We start from the raw sequence: 23,503 nt of genomic DNA, 5'->3' as shown, positions 1-23,503 counted from the left end.
AATTGTTTAATGTCCCCGGTCATTGTTGGAACCTCTACAGTTAACACCTCAAACTCCCTTTGTCTTAGAGGCTGAAGCCTGTGGCTTTTTGAACCTGTGAAATTTCAATTTGTTTCAATACACAAAACATAAACATAAGTCATCCCCAAATCCTTTTGGTGAGAAAAAAATTATCAAAATTCCAACACTTGGAAGCAATTTCAATCCAGGTTCTTACGGGCTTACAACACAAACTTGGTACCAAATGGCAATCTCAGGGTGGCTGGTGTTAGAAAATGGGAAAATGTCATTATGCTGTTACTCTGAGGTTGGGGATCAGGCGCATTGCTGGTGCAGAGTAAAGGGAGCTTTAGTCTGGACCTGTGTACTATTCATGATGAGTGGTTGAGGTTGACACCAGGGGTCAGAGCCCTGACAAACCACATGCTGTGACTGTGGTTGCATCAACTCTGCGTCATTCTCGTACCATTGAAAGCTCGGGCACTTCCTATGCTTGGTGTCATGTGCCAAAGGCGTGGCCTGGTATGACAGCTTCTGCTCCAGTTACTGCACTATTACACCCCAAGGATTGGTGCACATGGGGTGGGAATGGCAGGAAGATCAACCCCTAGGGATCTGAAATGGAAGTGTTAGATTCTCCAGCACATACATTCCTGACATTAATGGGCGCTAAGCTCAGATTTAAAAAAAAATCCTGCCCTTATGAAGGAGAATCAGTCATCCCCATTTGCAGTTAGCATACCTACCAATCGGATTTTGTGCTCTTCCTCAAGAATAAATAAGTTTTCCTTCTTCATATAAAATTCCGCAGCATCCATCATGGCTTTTAATGGCATGAGGCCTACAATCTGAGAACCCACTACGGGCAAGTCCAAAGCCTGTGAGGAGAACAGCACATTACCATGGAAACAATGGAACTCCAACTACATTCACAAATTAAGAGTATTCAGATTGGCAAATAACCGCAATAAGTCCCATAACTTTGAGTAAAAAATGTTACTTGAAGATGAAGGGTGCATTTCCTGTTGTTAATGGAACTTACTGCAAATAGCCTAAGAGTGCATAAATGGCAATGAATTGCCATCAGATAATCTAGCTGCAATGTCTAGCAACAGAAACTATACAACAATACAAATTCTCAATGTGGGCTGCTTCTTCCACATTACCTCGGCATCCTTACGAACTTCTTCAAATACTGTGTACAACGCAGTCACCTCAAAGTCAAGCAGATTAGTGGACACCTGGGCAATATTGGCCTCTTCCAAGTACCAGCCAATAGCCTGCACTTTGTTCAGACGTCCTGGCTGCACAAAACAAAGATTGAGTCAATGTGACAGTGTCAAAATGGTTCCAGAACATCACTTTACAAATTGCTCTCACACAGCCCTTCAACTAAATGAGTTTTGAGCTCAGAAAATGTCATGGCCACCGCCTCAACCTTACCAACACCAGTGGCCCCTCTATTCCCAGGGTCTCAATCACTAACGAGACAACCTCCAACCACTTCCTTATATCCCTCACCACCACATCCCCTATTTCAAATCCACCTCCTTCAGTATCCACCCCTGGAAATAACTCCCTCCCCAGGTCTCTTACTATTGCACTTGCAAACTCCCAACAGTCTTGCCAAGGCATCCCTGCAGCCATCAATTGGCTCAACTACTTCCATTTTTGGTGCCCTTGTCCTTACCAAAACTTTTATTCTCTCCCATCGAAGTATACAGTGGTGTTCCCCCAGGGTCTACTGCTCTTTTTGATATATATTAATGACATGGGCTTGGAAATACAGGACTAATTTCAAATTTGCAGATGACACGAAACTCAGAAATGTAGTAAATAATGAGGAGGATAGTAGCAGACTTCAGGAGGACAGAGACAGACTGGTAAAATAGGCAGACACATGGCAGATGAAATTTAACACAGAGAAGTATGAAGTGATACAATTTGGTAGGAAGGATGAGAGGAGGCAATATAAACTATGGTACAATTTTAAAGGGGGTGCAGGAACAGGGAGACACAAGTTAAGAAGGCTGTTAAAAATGCATAAGGGATTCCTGGCTTTATAAACAGAGGCATAGAGTAGAAAAGCAAGGAAGTTATGGTAAGACACGGGTTCGGCCTCAGCTGGAGTATTGTGGCCAATTCTGGGCATACACTTTAGGAAGGATGTCAAGGCCTTAGAGAGGGTGCAGAGGAGATTTACTAGAATGGTACCAGATATGTGGGACTTTAGTTATGTGGAAAGACTGGAGAAACTGGGATTGTTCTCCTTACAGCAGAGAAGGTTAAGAGGAGATTTATTAGATGTGTTCAAAATCATGAGGGGAGAAATCATTTCCAGTGGCAGAAGGGTCAGTAAACAAAGGACACAGATTTCATTTTCCCACATTACAACAGTGGCTCCACTCCAAAAGTACTTCATTGGCTGTAAAGCGCGTTGAGATGTCCAGTGGTCGAGAAAGGCACTATCTAAATGCAAGTCTTTTTAAGGTAATTGGGAAAAAAGAGGTGGCATGAGGAAAAAAAAAATTACACAGCGTGTTGTTATGATCTGGAATGCACTGCCTGAAAGGGTGGTGGAAACAGATTCAATAGTAACATTCAAAAGAGAATGGGATAAATACCTGAAGGGGAAAAAATTGCAGGGCTATGGGCAATAAGCTCGGGAATGGGACTAATTGGATAGTTCTTTCAAAGAGCTGGCACAGTGGGCCGAATGACCTCCTTCTATGCTGTATCATTCTATTACTCAATCATTCTATGATATGACAGTTATGGTGCCGTGTAACTGGGTATCTGATGGTTATAAGTAAGTGTAACTGGGTATCTGATGGTTATAGACTGCATACTTCCACCTCCGTAATATTGCCCGATCCACCCCAGCCTCAGCTCATCTGCTGCTGAACCCCTCGTCCATGCCTGTGTTATCTCCAGACTCGACTATTCCAACGCTCTCCGGGCCGGCCTCCCATCTTCCACCCTCCGTAAACTTGAGGTCAGCCAAAACTCTGCTGCCCGTGTCTTAGCTCGCACCAAGTCCCGTTCACCCATCACCCCTGTGCTCGCTGACCTACATTGGCTCCCGGTCCGGCAATGCCTCGCTTTTAAGATTCTCATCTTTGTTTTCAAACTGCTCCATGGACTCGCCCCTTCCTATCTCTGTAAACTCCTCCAGCCCTACAACTCCCTGAGATCTCAGCACTCCTCCAAATCTGGCCTCTTGCACATCCCGGATTTTCATCGCAGCAGCATTGGCGCCCGTGCCTTCAGCTGCCAAGACCCTAAACTCTGGAATTAGCTCCCTAAAATTCTCCGCCACGCTACCTCTCCTTCTTCCTTGAAGACGCTTCTTAAAACCTATTTCTTTGACTAAACTTTGGGTCATCTGCCCTAATTTCTCGTTATGAGGCTGAGGGTCCAATTTTTGTCTTATAATGCACCTTGGGGCATTTTACTATGTTAAAGGCGCGATATAAATACAAGTTGTTGTTAAATTTATTATTATTAAACAAAGTAACTGGGTATCTGATGGTTATGGAACAGTGCAACTGGGTATCCGATGAATATAGAACAGTGCAAATGGATATCTGATGATTATAGAACAGTGTAACTGGGTAACAACAGAAAACGCTGCAAAAACTCAGCAGGCCAGGCAACATCCGTGGAGAGAGAAATAGAGTTAATGCTTCAGGTCGATGACCCTTCATCAGAACTGAGAAAAAAGGCAGGAAATTAAACAGATTAAAAGGCCAGTTTGGGGGATGGGAAATGGGGGAGGGGATGAAAGAACAAAAGGGAAGTGAAGAGACATTAAGAGGTATTCAAGACGAGACGAGATAGTAATAGGACAAGTAAAGAGACAAAAGATGGCTCTAGATGAAGAGTGAAATACGCTGGCTGAATGAGAGACAGCTGCCATGTGGGAGAGAAGGGAAAAGGCACAAACCAAAGGTGTGGATAAAAAATATATAAAAATGTAATAGCGGCCGAGGATATGATCTGAAATTGTTGAACTCGATATTGAGGCCGGAAGGCTGTAAAGTGCATAATCGGAAGATGTAACTGGGTATCTGGGGATTATAGAACAGTGTAAATGGGCATCTGATGATTATAGAACAGTGTAACTGGGTATCTGATGTTTATAGAACAGTGTAACCGGGTATCTGATGATTATAGAACAATGTAACTGGGTATCTGAGGATTATAGAACAGTGTAACTGGGTATCTGATGTTTATAGAACAGTGTAACCGGGTATCTGATGATTATAGAACAATGTAACTGGGTATCTGTGGTGATTATTCTTTATGTTTAGTAAGAAGTATTGTGATTGGTTGTTTGTTTCCTGCCTTGGGATATATGCTGTAATCTCATTGGTAGTTGATGTCATGTGATTTGTGGTGGCCATCTTAAATTCAGTTCTTTCCAGCCTTTAGTTGGGACTGGGTGTTGAAGATGTGCTACCGGATTTTTAAGTTAATAAAGCCTAGATTAGAAAGGCAAATCTATTCTTTATCTCAATTTATTAACTTTATGTCAGAATGGAGCGATATCTTCAACCAGAACGATTCAATGCTGACCCTAATTCTGCAGGAGTGGATGATAAATGGAAACATTGGTATTGTACATTTAAAAACTTTTTGGGCGTGTTGGATCAAGAGTCTCTAAATAAGCTGAATATGCTGATCAACTACATTGCTCCGGATGTGTATAAGTATATTTTGGACTGTAAAACTTACGAAGTGGCTATTTCTACATTGGAAAAGATTTTTGTTAAACCAAAGAATGAGATATTTGCACGTCACCTTCTATCTGCCCGTAGGCAGCAGGTGGGAGAATCTTTGGATACTTATTTACAAGCACTTCGGTGCCTTAGTGTTAACTGTAATTATAAGGCCGTGACGGCTGAAGAATATAAGGAAGAATCGGTACGGGATGCTTTTATTAATGGATTACTGTCTAGATCAATTCGTCAGCGGTTGTTAGAAAATAAGACTTTGGATCTTAAGAGTGCTTTTGAGCAAGCTTCTACATTGGATGTGGCTCAGAGAAGTTCGGATTCTTATGCTCTTTTTAATCAGCCTGTGACTGTGGTTTCGGCAGTTCCGGATGAAAAGGAATTATGTGGACTTAATAGGAGTGGTTTACTAGATTCTGAAACAGTTTCTACTTCAGCGGCTGTTGCCTCTAGGATTCAGAAGTGTTATTTTTGTGGGAACGTCCGGCACCCTCGTCTGAAGTGTCCTGCTCGGGAGGCTGTGTGTAGTAAATGCGGCAAGAGAGGTCATTACGCATGTGTGTGTAAATCATCAGGTTCAATTACCTCCTCTGTGACTATTCAGCCTTTAGATAGGGCGTTTATTGCATCAATTTCTGCTGCATTTGCTCATGGCCTAAACAAAGCTATAGTTACGGCCCAAGTTAATGGGTTGGAAGTGAAGGCCCTTATAGATACGGGCAGTACCGAGAGTTTTATAAGTCTTCAGTTTGCAAAGGAGAAGCATTTGAAAATTTCGCCTGTTTCCTATCAGGTGTGTATGGCTCAGACGACTCTCACTTCACAAGTAGCTGGTTGTTGCCTTGTGAAATTGATTCTTCTAGGTAATACGTATACTGATATACGCCTATCTGTTTTGCCTAATCTCTGTGCGGATATTTTGATTGGTCATGATGTGCTTCAGTTACACGAGAGTCTCAGTCTTTCATTTGGAGGGACTAAGCCACCTTTATCTATTTGTGGATTAACCTCTTTATCCATTTCTCCATTATCACTTTTTTCCAATTTGATGCCGGATTGTAAGCCAATTGCTACCAAGTCAAGAAGGTATAGCAGTCAGGATAGAGAATTTATTAATTCTGAAGTTCAACGTCTCTTATTGGAAGGAATCATTGAACCTAGTTGTTCGCCTTGGCGGGCACAGGTAGTTGTCACGACTAACGAGAGACATAAGAAACGAATGGTGATAGACTATTCCCAAACTATTAATAGGTATACTCAATTAGATGCGTACCCTTTGCCTAAGATTGATGAGCTTATCAATAAAGTATCTCAGTATAAGGTTTTTAGCACTATTGACCTAAAGAGTGCTTATCATCAGATTCCTATTGTTAAGAAGGATCAACCATATACGGCTTTTGAGGTTGGTGGAAAGCTGTATCAGTTTTGCCGAATACCATTTGGTGTTACTAATGGTGTTGCTTGTTTTCAACGGGCAATGGATGCTTTTATAAGTGATAACTCTCTCTCTGACACCTTTGCATGTTTAGATGACATCACGGTGTGTGGCAAATCAAAGGTGGAGCATGATTCTAATTTAGAAAGATTCCTTCAAGCTGCGGAAAAAGTTGGTTTAACTTTCAATAAAGAGAAGTGTACCTTTTCGACCACTGAGGTAAATCTACTGGGGTACATTATCTCGGGAAACAAGATTAAACCAGACCCAGAACGTCTGCGACCATTGATTGATTTACCTTGTCCTACTAATTCTAAGGCTTTGCAACGAGTTGTTGGACTGTTTTCTTACTATTCTAATTGGATTGCAAATTTTTCACAGAAGATCCAGCCTCTTATTCGGGTTACGACATATCCTCTATCATGGGAGGCCAGGACGTGTTTTAATAATTTTAAAAAGGATATCCTTGGAGCAGTTGTGCATTCTATTGATGAGCAGGTTCCTTTTGTGATTGAGACGGACGCTTCTGATTTTGCAATTGGGGCTACTCTGAACCAAAATGGAAGACCTGTGGCCTTTTTCTCACGTACCTTGAACAATAGTGAAAAAAGGCATTCTTCAATAGAGAAAGAGGCGTATGCAATAATAGAAGCACTGCGTAAATGGAGACATTATTTATCGGGGCGACATTTTACGTTGGTAACTGATCAAAAGTCTGTGTCCTTTATGTTTGATGTCAAACATTTTGGAAAGATTAAGAATGATAAAATAATGAGGTGGAGGATTGAGTTGGCATGTTACCATTTTGATATAGTTTATATCGGATAATGTTGCTGCTGATGCGCTGTCGAGGGCTTATTGTTCTGTGATTCACGGAGATACGCTTATTAATCTTCACAATGCCTTATGCCATCCTGGGGTTACGAGGATGATACACTTCGTACGCAGTAAGAATTTGCCCTTTTCAGTTGAAGACGTCAAGTGGATGACTTCATCATGTTCTATCTGTGCTCGGTGTAAACCGAATTTCTTTAAGTCTCAACGAGCTCATCTTATAAAGGCTACTTCTCCTTTTGAACGTTTGAGCGTCGATTTCAAGGGGCCTCTTCCTTCAACTACTCAAAACCGATATATATTTACTGTTGTGGATGAGTTTTCAAGGTTCCCTTTTGCTTTTCCTTGCGCAGATGTATCAGCTGCTACAGTTATCAAATGTCTGACTCAACTTTTTGTCATCTTTGGGATGCCTGCGTATATCCATTCGGATCAGGGAAGTTCTTTTATGTCTTCCCAGTTGAAGGAATACCTTCAGAGTCGGGGAATTTCTACTAGCAGAACTACCCCGTATAATCCCCAGGGTAATGGACAGTGCGAACGATACAATGGGGTGATCTGGAAGGCAGTTATGTTGGCTTTGACATCCCGGAACCTTAAGAATACACAGTGGGAAATGGTACTGCCTGATGCCCTGCATTCCATTAGATCATTGCTTTCAACGGCTACTAATGTGACCCCCCATGAAAGGCTCTTTAACTATCCACGGAGATCTACTACAGGATATTCGGTACCTTCATGGCTTACTATGCAGGGACCTGTGCTGCTTCGATGCCATGTTAGATTGTCAAAATATGATCCTTTAGTGGAGGAGGTGGAGCTGTTGGAGGCAAATTCCCAATATGCTCATATTCGAGTCCAAGATGGGAAAGAAAGTACCGTTTCAATTAAAGACTTGGCTCCTTGTGGTGGCCAGCTCTCTTCTGAGGATATTAACAATAGTCATGATTCAGATAATGTGGATGCTGTTACAGATACTACGAATATTTCCAATCCGACTGCAGATAATTATACTTCTATTAGTCAGCCCTCGATGGATGTTCATGACCATCCCAGTTTACCTCCTGATGGGATTTCTAATCCGGAAACCGTTGAAAATCGGGATATGGATAGCTTTCCTGCAGAAGATACTTCTGTGTCTCCTGGTGTGGGAGGGCAAGGAATTTCACCAAGGTTAAGAAGGTCGACACGAACAAGATATCCAGTCGACCGATTGAAAATGCACTTTTAAATTGATAGTAATGTTTTAAAATTGTTGAAATATTATATTATATTGTTTTAGTTGAGAGATACTTAATACTTATGTGCAATGTTACTATTTGTTGTTGCTCACTTAGTATTGTGTCATGTTGAATAGTTTTATTTTGTCTGTGCATAGTTTTAGTTGTAAATAATTAATTATAAATTGTAAAGGTTATTTAGGTTGGAGTGTATTTTAAAAGGAGGGGTGAATGTGGTGATTATTCTTTATGTTTAGTAAGAAGTATTGTGATTGGTTGTTTGTTTCCTGCCTTGGGATATATGCTGTAATCTCAGTGGTAGTTGATGTCATGTGATTTATGGTGGCCATCTTAAATTCAGTTCTTTCCAGCCTTTAGTTGGGACTGGGTGTTGAAGATGTGCTACCGGATTTTTAAGTTAATAAAGCCTAGATTAGAAAGGCAAATCTATTCTTTATCTCAGTATCTGAGGATTATAGAACAGTGTAACTGGGTATCTGGGATTATAGAACAGTGTAACTGGGTATCTGGGGATTATAGAACAGTGTAACCGGGTATCTGGGGATTATAGATCAGTGTAACTGGGTATCTGATGTTTATAGAACAGTGTAACTGGGTATCTGATGATTATAGAACAGTGTAACTGGGTATCTGATGAATATAGGACAGTGTAACTGGGTATCTGATGAATATAGAACAGTGTAACTGGGTATCTGGGGATTATAGAACAGTGTAACCGGGTATCTGAGGATTATAGATCAGTGTAACTGGGTATCTGATGTTTATAGAACAGTGTAACTGGGTATCTGAGGATTATACATCAGTGTAACTGGGTATCTGATGTTTATAGAACAGTGTAACTGGGTATCTGATGATTATAGAACAGTGTGACTGGGTGTCTGGGTATTATAGAACATTGTAACTGGGTATCTCGGGATTATAAAACAGTGTAACTGGGTATCTGATGATTATAGAACAGTGTAACTGGGTATCTGGGGATTATAGAACAGTGAAACTGGGTATCTGATGATTATAGAACAGTGTAACTGGGTACCTGAGAATTATAGAACAGTGTAACTGGGTATCTGATGATTATAGAACTGGGTATCTGGGGATTATAGAACAATGAAACTGGGTATCTGATAATTATAGAACAGGGTAACTGGGTATCTGATGATCATAGAACAGTGTAACTGGGTATCTGGGGATTATAGAACAGTCTAACTGGGTATCTGGGGATAATAGAACAGTGTAACTGGGTATCTGATGATTATAGGACAGTGTAACTGGGTATCTGATGATTATAGGACAGTGTAACTGGGTTTCTGATGATTATAGAACAATGTAACTGGGTATCTGGGATTATAGAACAGTGTAACTGGGTACCTGATGATTATAGAACAGTGTAACTGGGTATCTGATGATTATAGGACAGTGTAACTGGGTATCTGATGATTATAGGACAGTGTAACTGGGTTTCTGATGATTATAGAACAGTGTAACTGGCTACCTGATGATTATAGAACAGTGTAACTGGGTATCTGATGAATATAGAACAGTGTAACTAGTTATCTGATGAATATAGAACAGTGTAACTGGGTATCTGATGATTATAGAACAGTGTAACTGGGTATCTGGGGATTATAGAACAGTGTAACTGGGTGTCTGATGATTATAGAACATTGTAACTGGGTATCTGGGGATTATAGAACAGTGTAACTGGGTATCTGGGATTATAGAACAGTGTAACTGGGTATCTCGGGATTATAGAACAGTGCACCTGGGTATCTGATGATTATAGAACAGTGTAACTGGGTATCTGATGATTATAGAACAGTGTAACTGGGTATCTGGGATTATAGAACAGTGTAACTGGGTATCTGGGGATTATAGAACAGTGAAACTGGGTATTTGATGATTATAGAGCAGTGTATCTGGGATAGTAGAACAGTGTAACTTGGTATTTGATGATTACAGAACAGTGTAACTGGGTATCTGATGATTATAGAACGGGGGTGACTAGGTGTGTGGATGAGGGTAGTGCAGTGGATGTGGTATACATGGATTTCAGTAAGGCTTTTGATAAAGTCCCGCATAGGAGACTGGTCAGGAAGGTAAGAGCCCATGGGATCCAGTGTGCCTTGGCACATTGGATCCAAAACTGGCTTAGTGGCAGAAGGCAGAGGGTGATGGTGGAAGGTTGTTTTTGTGACTAGATGCCTGTGTACTGCAGGGATCGGTGCTGGGTCCCTTGCTGTTTGTGGTCTACATTAATGATTTGGATGTGAATGTAAAAGGTATGATCAGTAAGTTCACAGATGACACGAAAATTGGTGGGGTGGTAAATAGCGAGGAGGGAAGCCTCAGGCTACAGGACGATATAGATGGGTTGGTCAGATGGGTGGAACAGTGGCAAATGGAATTTAACCCTGAAAAGTTTGAGGTGATGCATTCTGGATGGACTAACAAGGCAAGGGAATACACAATGAATGGTAAGACCCTAGGAAAGACAGAAGATCAGAAGGACCTTGGTGTGCATGTACATAGATCCCTGAAGGCAGCAGAACAGGTGGATAAGGTGGTTAAAAAGGCATATGGGATACTTGCCTTCATTAGCCGAGGCATAGAATATAAGAGCAGGGAGATTATGATGGAGCTGTACAAAACGCTGGTAAGGCCACAGCTGGAGTACTGTGTGCAGTTCTGGTCGCCACACTATAGGAAGGATGTGATTGCTTTGGAGAGGGTGCAGAGGAGATTTACCAGGATGTTACCTGGGATGGAGCGCTTCAGCTATGAAGAAAGACTGGACAGGCTGGGGTTGTTTTCCTTGGAGCAGAGAAGGCTGAGGGGGGACCTGATTGAGGTGTACAAAATTATGAGGGGCATAGATAGGGTAGGTAGAAAGGAACTTTTCCCCTTAGTAGAGGGGTCAATAACAAGGGGGCATAAATTCAAGGTAAGGGGCAGGAGGTTTAGAGGGGGTTTGAGGAAAAACTTTTTCACCCAGAGGGTGGTTGGAATCTGGAACTCACTGCCTGAAAGGGTGGTAGAGGCAGGAATTCTCACAACATTCAAGAAGCATTTGGATGAGCACTTGAAATGCCATAGCATACAAGGCTATGGACCAAATGCTGGAAAATGGGATTAGATTAGACAGGGCTTGATGGCCGGTGCAGACACGATGGGCTGAAGGGCCTCTTTCTGTGCTGTATAACTCTATGACTCTATGTAACTGGGTACCTGAGAATTAAAGAACAGTGCAACTGGGTATCTGAGAATTATAGAACAGTGTAACTGGGTACCTGGTGATTATAGAACAGTGTAACTGCGAATCTGAGGATTAAAGAACAGTGTAAATGGGTATCTGGGGATAATACAACAGTGTAACTGGGTATCTGATGATTATAGAACAGTGTAACTGGGTATCTGATGATCATGGAACAGTGCAACTTGGTATCTGATGATCATAGAATAGTGTAATTGGGTATCTGGGGATTATAGAACAGTGTAATTGGGTATCTGATGATTATAGATCAGTGTACCTGGGTACCTGATTATTATAGATCAGTGTACCTGGGTACCTGATTATTATAGATCAGTGTACCTGGGTAGCTGGGGATTATAGAACATTGCAACTGGGTATCTGGGATTACAGAACAGTGTAACTGGGTATCTGATGATTATAGAACAGTGTAACTGGGTATCTGGGGATTATAGAACAGTGTAACTGGGTATCTGGGGATTATAGAACAGTGTAACTGGGTATCTGATGATTTTAGAACAGTGTAACTGGGTATCTGATGATGAAAGAACAGTGTAACTGGGTATTTGATGAATACAGTAAAGTAACTGGGTATCTGATGATTATAGAACAGTATAACTGGGTATCTGGGGATTATAGAACATTGCAACTGGGTATCTGGGGATTATAGAACAGTGTAACTGGGTATCTGATGATTATAGAACAGTGTAACTGGGTATCTGGGGATTATAGAACAGTGTAACTGGGTATCTGGGGATTATAGAACAGTGTAACTGGGTATCTGGGGATTATAGAACAGTGTAACTGGGTATCTGATGATTACAGAACAGTGTAACTGGGTATCTGATGATTACAGAACAGTGTAACTGGGTATCCGATGATTATAGAACAGTGTAACTGGGTATCTGATGATTATAGAACTGTGTAACTGGGTATCTGGGGATAATAGAACAGTGTAACTGGGTATCTGATGATTACAGAACAGTGTAACTTGCTATCTGGGGATTACAGAACACTAACTGGGTATCTGGGGATTATAGAATGGTGTAACTGGGTATCTGGGGATTATAGAACAGTGTAACTGGGTAGCTGATTATAGAACAGTGTAACTGGATATCTGATGATTATAGAACAGTGTAACTGGGTTTCTAGGGATTATAGAACCGTGTAACTGGGTATCTGGGGATTGTATCTGAACTGAAGGTGTTGATAAACACATGGGAGTATGATATTGTTGCTATCACGGAGACATGGTTGAGGGAGGGGCAAGACTGGCAGCTCAATATTCCGGGGTACAGAATCTTCAGGCGAGACAGAGGGGGAGATATAAGAGGAGGGGGTGTCGCAATATTAATTAAGGAGTCAATTACTGCAGTAAGGAGGGATGATATGTTAGCAGGTTCCTCTAATGAGGCCATATGGGTGGAGCTTAAAAACAAAAAGGGGGCAAGCACTTTGCTGGGAGTGTACTATAGGCCTCCAAACAGTCAGGGGGAGATAGAGGAACAGATATGTAGGCAAATCTCAGTGAAATGTGCAAATAATAGGGTAATAATAATGGGGGATTTCAACTTCCCCAATATTAACTGGGATAGTCAGAGTGTGAAAGGCTCAGAGGGTGTAGAATTCTTAAAGTGCATCCAGGAGAGCTTTTTGAGCCAGCATGTAGAAAGTCCTACAAGAGAGGGGGTGGTACTGGACCTAATTCTAGGGAATGTGGCCGGCCAAGTGGAAAAAGTGCTAGTAGGTGAGCACTTTGGTGACAGTGACCATAATATGGTAAGATTTAAGGTGGTCATGGAAAAGGACAGGGATGGGCCGGAAATAAAGGTTCTAAATTGGGGGAAGGCCGATTTTAATAGGATAAGGCAGGATCTGGCCAAAATGGACTGGGATCAGCTACTTGTAGGAAAATCCGCATCAGAGCAATGGGAGGCTTTCGGAAGGGAGATTGGGATCATACAATGGCAACATGTTCCCGTAAAGGTCAAGGGTGGTTCCAAAAACCACAGGGAACCTTGGATGTCAGGGGATATACGAGAATGGATTAGGAAAAAAAGGAGGGCTTTTGGCAGATACAAAAGGCTAAAGACGGAGGAAGCCCTAGAGGAGTACAAAAAGTGCAGGGGGATACTTAAAAAAGAAATTAGGAGATCAAGGAGGGGCCATGAAATAACATTGGCGAGCAAAATAAAGGAAAATCCTAAGATGTTTTATAAGTATATTAAGGGTAAGAGGATAACTAGGGAAAAAATAGGGCCCATTAGGGACAAAAGTGGCAATCTGTGTGTGGAGCCGGAAGATGTAGGAGGGGTTCTAAATGAATTTTTTGCATCTGTTTTCACTATGGAGAAGGACGATGTAGACATAGAAATAGGGCGGGGGGACTGTGATATGCTCGAACATATTCACATCGAGAGGGAGGAGGTATTGGCGGTTTTAGCTGGCCTAAAAATGGATAAATCCCCAGGCCCGGATGAAATGTATCCCAGGCTGCTGTGTGAGGCAAAGGAAGAGATTGCGGGGGCTCTAACACATATATTCAGGACCTCTCTGGCCACAGGGGATGTGCCAGAGGACTGGAGAACCGCTAATGTAGTACCATTATTCAAGAAGGGAAGTAGGGAAAAACCGGGGAACTACAGGCCAGTGAGCCTAACATCAGTGGTAGGAAAATTATTGGAAAAAATTCTGAGGGACAAAATTTGTCTCCACTTGGAGAGGCAAGGATTAATCAGGGATAGTCAACATGGCTTTGTCAAGGGAAGATCATGTCTGACTAATTTGATTGAATTTTTTGAGGGGGTGACTAGGTGTGTGGATGAGGGTAACGCAGTGGATGTGGTATACATGGATTTCAGTAAGGCCTTCGATAAAGTCCCGCACAGGAGACTGGTCAAGAAGGTAAGAGCCCATGGAATCCAGGGTGCCTTGGCACATTGGATACAAAACTGGCTTAGTGGCAGAAGGCAGAGGGTGATGGTCGAAGGTTGTTTTTGTGACTGGAAGCCTGTGGCCAGTGGGGTACCACAGGGATCGGTGCTGGGTCCCTTGCTGTTTGTGGTCTACATTAATGACTTGGATATGGATATGAATGTAAAAGGTATGATCAGTAAGTTCGCGGATGATACAAAAATTGGCAGGGTGGTAAATAGTGAGGAGGGTAGCCTCAGTCTGCAGGACGATATAGATGGGTTGGTCAGATGGGCGGAACAGTGGCAAATGGAGTTTAACCCGGAAAAGTGCGAGGTGATGCACTTTGGGGGGACTAACAGGGCAAGGGAATACACAATGAATGGTAAGACCCTAGGCAAGACGGAGGGTCAGAGGGATCTGGGTGTGCAAGTACACAGATCCCTGAAGGCGGCGGAACAGGTGGATAAGGTGGTAAAAAAGGCATATGGGATACTTGCCTTCATTAGCCGAGGCATTGAATATAAGAGCAAGGAGGTTATGTTGGAACTGTATAAAACACTGGTTAGGCCACAGCTGGAATACTGTGTGCAGTTCTGGTCGCCACACTACAGGAAGGATGTGATCGCGTTGGAGAGGGTGCAGAGGAGGTTCACCAGGATGTTACCGGGGCTGGAGCGCTTCAGCTATGAAGAGAGACTGGGCAGGTTGGGTTTGTTTTCCTTGGAGCAGAGGAGGCTGAGGGGGGACATGATTGAGGTGTACAAAATTATGAGGGGCATAGATAGGATGGATGCTGAGGAGCTTTTTCCCTTAGTAGAGGGGTCAATAACTAGGGGGCATAGATTCAAGGTAAAGGGCGGGAGGTTTAGAGGGGATTTGAGAAAGAACTTTTTCACCCAGAGGGTGGTTGGAGTCTGGAACTCACTGCCTGAAAGGGTTGTGGAGGCAGGAACCCTCACAACATTCAAGAAGCATTTGGATGAGCACTTGAAATGCCATAGCATACAAGGCTACGGACCAAATGCTGGAATATGGGATTAGATCAGACAGGGCTTGATGGCCGGCGCGGACACGATGGGCCGAAGGGCCTCTATCCGTGCTGTATAACTCTATGACTCTATGACTCTATAGAACAGTGTAACTGGGTATCTGGGGATTATAGAACAGTGTAACTGGGTATCTGATGATTACAGAACAGTGTAACTGGGTATCTGGGGATTATAGAACTGTGTAACTGGGTATCTGGGGATTATAGAACAGTGTAACTGGGTATCTGGGGATTATAGAACAGTGTAACTGGGTATCTGATGAATATAGAACAGTGTAACTGGGTATCTGGGGATTACAGAACAGTGTAACTGGGTATCTGGGGATTATAGAACTGTGTAACTGGGTATCTGATGAATATAGAACAGTGTAACTGGGTATCTGATGAATATAGAACAGTGTAACTGGGTATCTGGGGATTATAGAACTGTGTAACTGGGTATCTGATGATTACAGAACAGTGTAACTGGGTATCTGATGAATATAGAACAGTGTAACTGGGTATCCGATGATTATAGAACAGTGTAACTGGGTATCCGATGATTATAGAACAGTGTAACTGGGTATCTGATGATTATAGAACTGTGCAACTGGGTATCTGGGGATTACAGAACACTGTAACTGGGTATCTGGGGATTATAGAATGGTGTAACTGGGTATCTGGGGATAATAGAACAGTGTAACTGGGTATCTGGGGATTAAAGAACAGTGTAACTGGGTATCTGTGGATAATAGAACAGTGTAACTGGGTATCTGGGGATTATAGAATGGTGTAACTGGGTATCTGGGGATAATAGAACAGTGTAACTGGGTATCTGATGATTATAGAACAGTGTAACTGGGTATCTGATGATTATAGAACAGTGTAACTGGGTATCTGATGATTATAGAACAGTAACTAGATATCTGTGATTATAGAACAGTGTAACTGGGTATCTGATGATTATAGAACATTTGTAACTGGGTATCTGATGACTAAATACCAGTGTAACTGGGTATCTGGGGACTATAGAACAGTCAAACTGGGCATCTGATGATTATTAGAACAGTGTAATTGGGTATCTGATGAATATAGAACAGTGTAGCTGTGTATCTGATAATTATAGAACAGTGTAAATGGGTATCTGGGTTTGTAGAACAGTGTAACTAGGTATCTGGAGATTATAGAACAATGTAACTGGGTATCTGGGGATTAAAGAACAGTGTAACTGGGTATCTGTGGATAATAGAACAGTGTAACTGGGTATCTGGGGATTATAGAATGGTGTAACTGGGTATCTGGGGATAATAGAACAGTGTAACTGGGTATCCGATGATTATAGAACAGTGTAACTGGGTATCCGATGATTATAGAACAGTGTAACTGGGTATCTGATGATTATAGAACAGTGTAACTGGGTATCTGATGATTATAGAACAGTGTAAATGGGTATCTGGGTTTGTAGAACAGTGTAACTAGGTATCTGGAGATTATAGAACAATGTAACTGGGTATCTGATAATTATAGAACAGTAACTGGGTATCTGATGATTATAGAACAGTGTAACTGGATATAATGGCAAAATACTGCGGATGCTGGAAATCTGAAATAACAACAGAAAATGCTGGAAATACTCAGCAGGCCAGGCAGCATCCGTGGAGAGAGAAACAGAGAGAGAAACAGACGTTTCAGGTCTGGGACCCTTCATCAGAACAGGAAAAAGCTGGAGATGTAACAGATATTAAGCAGGTGCAGAGACAGGGGGGGGGGGGTTTAGGAGGGGAGGAAGGAATAGAAAGAATACCCTGTACTTTTGTAAGAGGCAGGAAAGATAAAATGTTGCAAATGGGAATGGCAAAAATCATACTGCATGAAAAATGGGGGCAGGGATAATTACCTGAAATTGTTGAACTCAATGTTGAGTCTGGCAGGCTGCAAAGTGCCCAATCGAAAGATGAGGTGCTGTTCCTCGAGCTTACGTTGAGATTCATTGGAACAATGCAATAGCCCGAGGACAGAGAGATCAGAGTGGGAGTGAAGCGGTGAATTAAAGTGACAGGCGACCGGAAGCTCAGGGTCACCCTTACGGACTGAACGGAGGTGTTCCGCAAAGCGGTCGCCCAATCTGCGTTTGGTCTTCCCAATGTAGAGGAGACCACATCGTGAGCAGCGAATACAGTGGAGTCAAAGGAGAAGTTGTTCAATGTGAGAACAAGTTCAGCCGGGCGGAGGAGGGTGGTGGTGGATGGGGACTAGTTGGGCCTCTGTTCAAGGAAGAAACAAAGTGCCCGAAAGCCGTCCTGGTGGGGGATGGAGGTGTAGAGGGATTGGACGTCCATAGTGAAAAGGAGACGGTTGGGGCCAGGAAACTGGAAACTGTTAAAGTGACGGAGGGCGTCGGAAGAGTCGCGAATGTAGGTGGGAAGAGACTCGACAAGGGGAGAAAAAATAGTCGAGATAGGAAGAGATAAGTTCCGTGGGGCAAGAACAGGCTGAAACGATTGGTCTACCAGGGCAGTCCTGTTTGTGGATCTTGGGAAGGAGGTAGAAGCGGGCTGTGCGGGGTTGTGGGACTATGAGGTTGGCGGCCATGGAGGGAAGATCTCCAGAGGAGATGATGTCAGTGACACACTTGGAAACAATGGCTTGATGTTTGCTGGTGGGGTCATGGTCCAGGCGGAGGTAGGAGGAGGTGTTGGAGAGTTGGCGTTCAGCTTCCGCACGGTAGAGATCGGTTCGCCAAACAACAACAGCACCACCCTTGTCAGCAGGTTTAATGACAATGTTGGGGTTGGATCGGAGAGAACGGAGTGCTGCAAGTTCAAAGGGAGGTAGGTTGGAGTGAGTGAGAGGAGCAGAGAAATGGAGACGGCCAATGTCACGTCGGCAGTTAGTGAGGAAAAGATCTAGAGAGGGTAAGAGGCCAGAGGGAGGGGTCCAAGTAGAACGAGAATTTAGAAAGCGGGAGAAAGGATCAGCCATGCGGGGAGGAAGACTCCTTTTCCGGTACATCGATGACTGTATTGGTGCCGTTTCCTGCTCTCGCCCTGAACTAGATAAATTCATTCACTTTACTTCCAATTTCCACCCTTCCCTCACCTTCACATGGTCCATCTCCGACTATTCCCTTCCCTTCCTTGACTTCTCCGTCTCCATTTCTGGTGATCGGCTTTCAACAAACATCCACTACAAGCCCACTGACTCCCACAGCTACCTGGACTACACTTCCTCCCACCCCGCTTCCTGTAAGGACTCTATTCCATTCTCCCAGTTTCTCCGTCTCCGCCGCGTCTGTTCTGACGATGCCACCTTCCATACCAGTGCTTCCGACATGTCTTCCTTTTTCCTCAACCGAGGATTCCCCTCTATCGTGGTTGACACGGCCCTTGACCGTGTCTGTTCTATTTCCCGCACTTCTGCTCTCACCCCTTCCCCTCCTTCCCAGAACCACGATAGGGTTCCCCTTGTCCTCACCTTTCACCCCACCAGCCTCCACATTCAACGGATCATCCTCCGCCATTTCCGCCACCTCCAACGTGATCCCACCACCAAACACATCTTCCCCTCCCCTCCCCTTTCAGCATCCCTCCGCGACACCCTGGTCCACTCCTCAATCACCCCCAATAGCCCTTCTCCTTCACCTGGCACCTTCCCGTGCAAGCGCAGGAGATGCAACACCTGCCCTTTTACCTACTCCCTTCCCACTGTCCAGGGCCCCAAACACCCCTTCCAGGTGAAACAGCGATTTACTTGTACTTCTTGCAATTTAATATACTGTATTCGCTGCTCACGATGTGGTCTCCTCTACATTGGGGAGACCAAACGCAGATTGGGCGACTGCTTTGCAGAACACCTCCGTTCAGTCCGTAAGGGTGACCCTGAGCTTCCGGTCGCCTGTCACTTTAATTCACCACTTCACTCCCACTCTGATCTCTCTGTCCTCGGGCTATTGCATTGTTCCAATGAAGCTCAACGTAAGCTCGAGGAACAGCACCTCATCTTTCGATTGGGCACTTTGCAGTCTGCCGGACTCAACATTGAGTTCAACAATTTCAGATAATTATCCCTGCCCCCATTTTTTATGCAGTATGATTTTTGCTACTCCCATTTGCAACATTTTATCTTTCCTGCCTCTTACAAAAGTACAGGGTGTTCTTTCTATTCCTTCATCCCCTCCTAAACCACCCCCCTGTCTCTGCACCTGCTAATATCTGTTTTATCTCCAGCTTTTTCCAGTTCTGATGAACGGTCCCAGACCTGAAACGTTAACTCTGTTTCTCTCTCCATGGATGCTGCCTGGCCTGCTGAGTATTTCCAGCATTTTCAGTTGTTATTTCAGTGTAACTGGGTATCTGGGGATTATAGAACAGTGTAACTGGGTATCTGATGATTATAGAACAGTGTAACTGGGTATCTGGGGATTATAGAACAGTGTAACTGGGTATCTGGGGATAATAGAACAGTGAAACTGGGTATTTGATGATTATAGAGCAGTGTAACTGGGTATCTGGGGATTATAGAACAGTGTAACTGGGTATCTGGGGATAATAGAACAGTGAAACTGGGTATTTGATGATTATAGAACAGTGTAACTGGGTATCTGGGGATTATAGAACAGTGTAACTGGGTATCTGGGGATTATAGAACAGTGTAACTGGGTATCTGGGATTATAGAACAGTGTAACTGGGTATCTGGGGATAATAGAACAGTGAAACTGGGTATTTGATGATTATAGAGCAGTGTATCTGGGATAGTAGAACAGTGTAACTTGGTATTTGATGATTACAGAACAGTGTAACTGGGTATCTGATGATTATAGAACGGGGGTGACTAGGTGTGTGGATGAGGGTAGTGCAGTGGATGTGGTTTACATGGATTTCAGTAAGGCTTTTGATAAAGTCCCGCATAGGAGACTGGTCAGGAAGGTAAGAGCCCATGGGATCCAGTGTGCCTTGGCACATTGGATCCAAAACTGGCTTAGTGGCAGAAGGCAGAGGGTGATGGTAGAAGGTTGTTTTTGTGACTGGATGCCTGTGTCCAGTGGGGTACCGCAAGGATCGGTGCTGGGTCCCTTGCTGTTTGTGGTCTACATTAATGATTTGGATGTGAATGTAAAAGGTATGATCAGTAAGTTCGCAGATGACACGAAAATTGGTGGGGTGGTAAATAGCGAGGAGGGAAGCCTCAGGCTACAGGACGATATAGATGGGTTGGTCAGATGGGTGGAACAGTGGCAAATGGAATTTAACCCTGAAAAGTTTGAGGTGATGCATTCTGGATGGACTAACAAGGCAAGGGAATACACAATGAATGGTAAGACCCTAGGAAAGACAGAAGATCAGAGGGACCTTGGTGTGCATGTACATAGATCCCTGAAGACAGCAGAACAGGTGGATAAGGTGGTTAAAAAGGCATATGGGATACTTACCTTCATTAGCCGAGGCATAGAATATAAGAGCAGGGAGGTTATGATGGAACTGTACAAAACGCTGGTGAGGCCACAGCTGGAGTACTGTGTGCAGTTCTCGTCGCCACACTCTAGGAAGGATGTGATTGCTTTGGAGAGGGTGCAGAGGAGATTTACCAGAATGTTACCTGGGCTGGAGCGCTTCAGCTATGAAGAAAGACTGGACAGGTTGGGGTTGTTTTCCTTGGAGCAGAGAAGGCTGAGGGGGGACCTGATTGAGGTGTACAAAATTATGAGGGGCATAGATAGGGTAGATAGAAAGGAACATTTCCCCTTAGTAGAGGGGTCAATAACAAGGGGGCATAAATTCAAGGCAAGGGGCAGGAGGTTTAGAGGGGATTTGAGGAAAAACCTTTTCACCCAGAGGGTGGTTGGAATCTGGAACTCACTGCCTGAAAGGGTGGTAGAGGCAGGAACCCTCACAACATTCAAGAAGCATTTGGATGAGCACTTGAAATGCCATAGCATACAAGGCTTCGGACCAAATGCTGGAAAATGGGATCAGATTAGACAGGGCTTGATCGCCGGTGCAGACACGATGGGCCGAAGGGCATCTTTCTGTGCTGTATAACCCTATGACTCTATGTAACTGGGCACCTGAGAATTAAAGAACAGTGCAACTGGGTATCTGATGATTATAGAACAGTGTAACTGCGAATCTGAGGATTAAAGAACAATGTAAATGGGTATCTGGGGATAATAGAACAGTGTAACTGGGTATCTGATGGTTATAGAACAGAGTAACTGGGTATCTGATGATCATAGAACAGTGCAACTGGGTATCTGATGATTATAGAACAGTGTAATTGGGTATCTGATGATTATAGAACAGCATAACTGGGCATCTGATGATCATAGAACAGTGTAATTGGGTATCTGGGGATTATAGAACAGTGTAATTGGGTATCTGATAATTATAGATCAGTGTACCTGGGTACCTGATTATTATAGATCAGTGTACCTGGGTAGCTGGGGATTATAGAACAGTGTAACTGGGTATCTGATGAGGAAAGAACAGTGTAACTGGGTATTTGATGAATACAGTACAGTGTAACTGGGCATCTGATGATTATAGAACAGTGTAACTGGGTATCTGGGGATTATAGAACAGTGTAACTGGGTATCTGGGGATTATAGAACAGTGCAACTGGGTATCTGGGGATTATAGAACAGTGTAACTGGGTATCTGGGGATTATAGAACAGTGTAACTGGGTATCTGGGGATTATAGAACAGTGTAACTGGGTATCTGGGGATTATAGAACAGTGTAACTGCGTATCTGGGGATTATTGAACAGTGTAACTGGGTATCTGGGATTATAGAACAGTGTAACTGGGTATCTGGGGATTATAGAACAGTGTAACGGGGTATCTGGGGATTAAAGAACAGTGTAACTGGGTATCTGGGATTATAGAACAGTGTAACTGGGTATCTGGGGATTATAGAACAGTGTAACTGGGTATCTGGGATTATAGAACAGTGTAACTGGGTATCTGGGGATTATAGAACAGTGTAACTGGGTATCTGGGATTATAGAACAGTGTAACTGGGTATCTGGGGATTATAGAACAATGTAACTGGGTATCTGGGATTATAGAACAGTGTAACTGGGTATCTGGGGATTATAGAACAGTGTAACTGGGTATCTGGGATTATAGAACAGTGTAACTGGGTATCTGGGATTATAGAACAGTGTAACTGGGTATCTGGGATTATAGAACAGTGTAACTGGGTATCTGGGGATTATAGAACAGTGTAACTGGGTATCTGGGGATTATAGAACAGTGTAACTGGGTATCTGGGGATTATAGAACAGTGTAACTGGGAATCTGGAATTATAGAACAATGTAACTGGGTATCTGGGGATTATAGAACATTGTAACTGGGTATCTGGGGATTATAGAACAGTGTAACTGGGTATCTGGGGATTATAGAACAATGTAACTGGGTATTTGGGGATTATAGAACAGTGTAACTGGGTGTCTGGGGATTATAGAACAGTGTAACTGGGTATCTGGGATTATAGAACAGTGTAACTGGGTATCTGGGGATTATAGAAGAATGAAACTGGGTATCTGGGGATTATAGAACAGTGTAACTGGGTATCTGGGATTATAGAACAGTGTAACTGGGTATCTGGGGATTATAGAACAGTGTAACTGGGTATCTGGGATCATGGAACAGTGTAACTGGGTATCTGGGGATTATAGAACAGTGTAACTGGGTATCTGGGATTATAGAACACTGTAACTGGGTATCTGGGGATTATAGAACAGTGTAACTGGGTATCTGGGGATTATAGAACAGTGTAACTGGGTATCTGCGATTATGGAACAGTGTAACTGGGTATCTGGGATTATAGAACAGTGTAACTGGGTATCTGGGGATTATAGAACAGTGTAACTGGGTATCTGGGGATTATAGAACAGTGTAACTGGGTATCTGGGATTATAGAACAGTGTAACTGGGTATCTGGGGATTATAGAACAGTGTAACTGGGTATCTGGGGATTATAGAACAGTGTAACTGGGTATCTGGGGATTATAGAACAGTGTAACTGGGTATCTGGGGATTATAGAACAGTGTAACTGGGTATCTGGGG

General features: G+C 43.2%; 1 protein-coding gene across 3 annotated transcripts in view; it reads right to left on the bottom strand.

Moving 5' to 3' along the window:
• The window catches only part of ftcd (formimidoyltransferase cyclodeaminase), a 230,332-nt gene that overhangs the window by 92,094 nt on the left and 114,735 nt on the right, over positions 1–23,503 (bottom strand). For all 3 annotated transcript variants that reach the window (XM_085985366.1, XM_085985365.1, XM_085985367.1), the window contains exons 7-8: positions 1,167–1,304; positions 747–878 (exon numbers count right to left, since the gene is read on the bottom strand). In XM_085985366.1, the coding sequence (XP_085841492.1) occupies positions 747–878; positions 1,167–1,304 (270 nt within the window). The remainder of the gene's footprint in view (positions 1–746; positions 879–1,166; positions 1,305–23,503) is intronic.

Source organism: Somniosus microcephalus, chromosome 4, assembly GCF_052327205.1.
Source record: "Somniosus microcephalus isolate GS21.2 chromosome 4, FLI_Smic_1.0, whole genome shotgun sequence".
Classification (NCBI taxonomy): Eukaryota; Metazoa; Chordata; class Chondrichthyes; order Squaliformes; family Somniosidae; genus Somniosus; species Somniosus microcephalus.
This window is presented reverse-complemented; position numbering and strand designations above follow the sequence as displayed.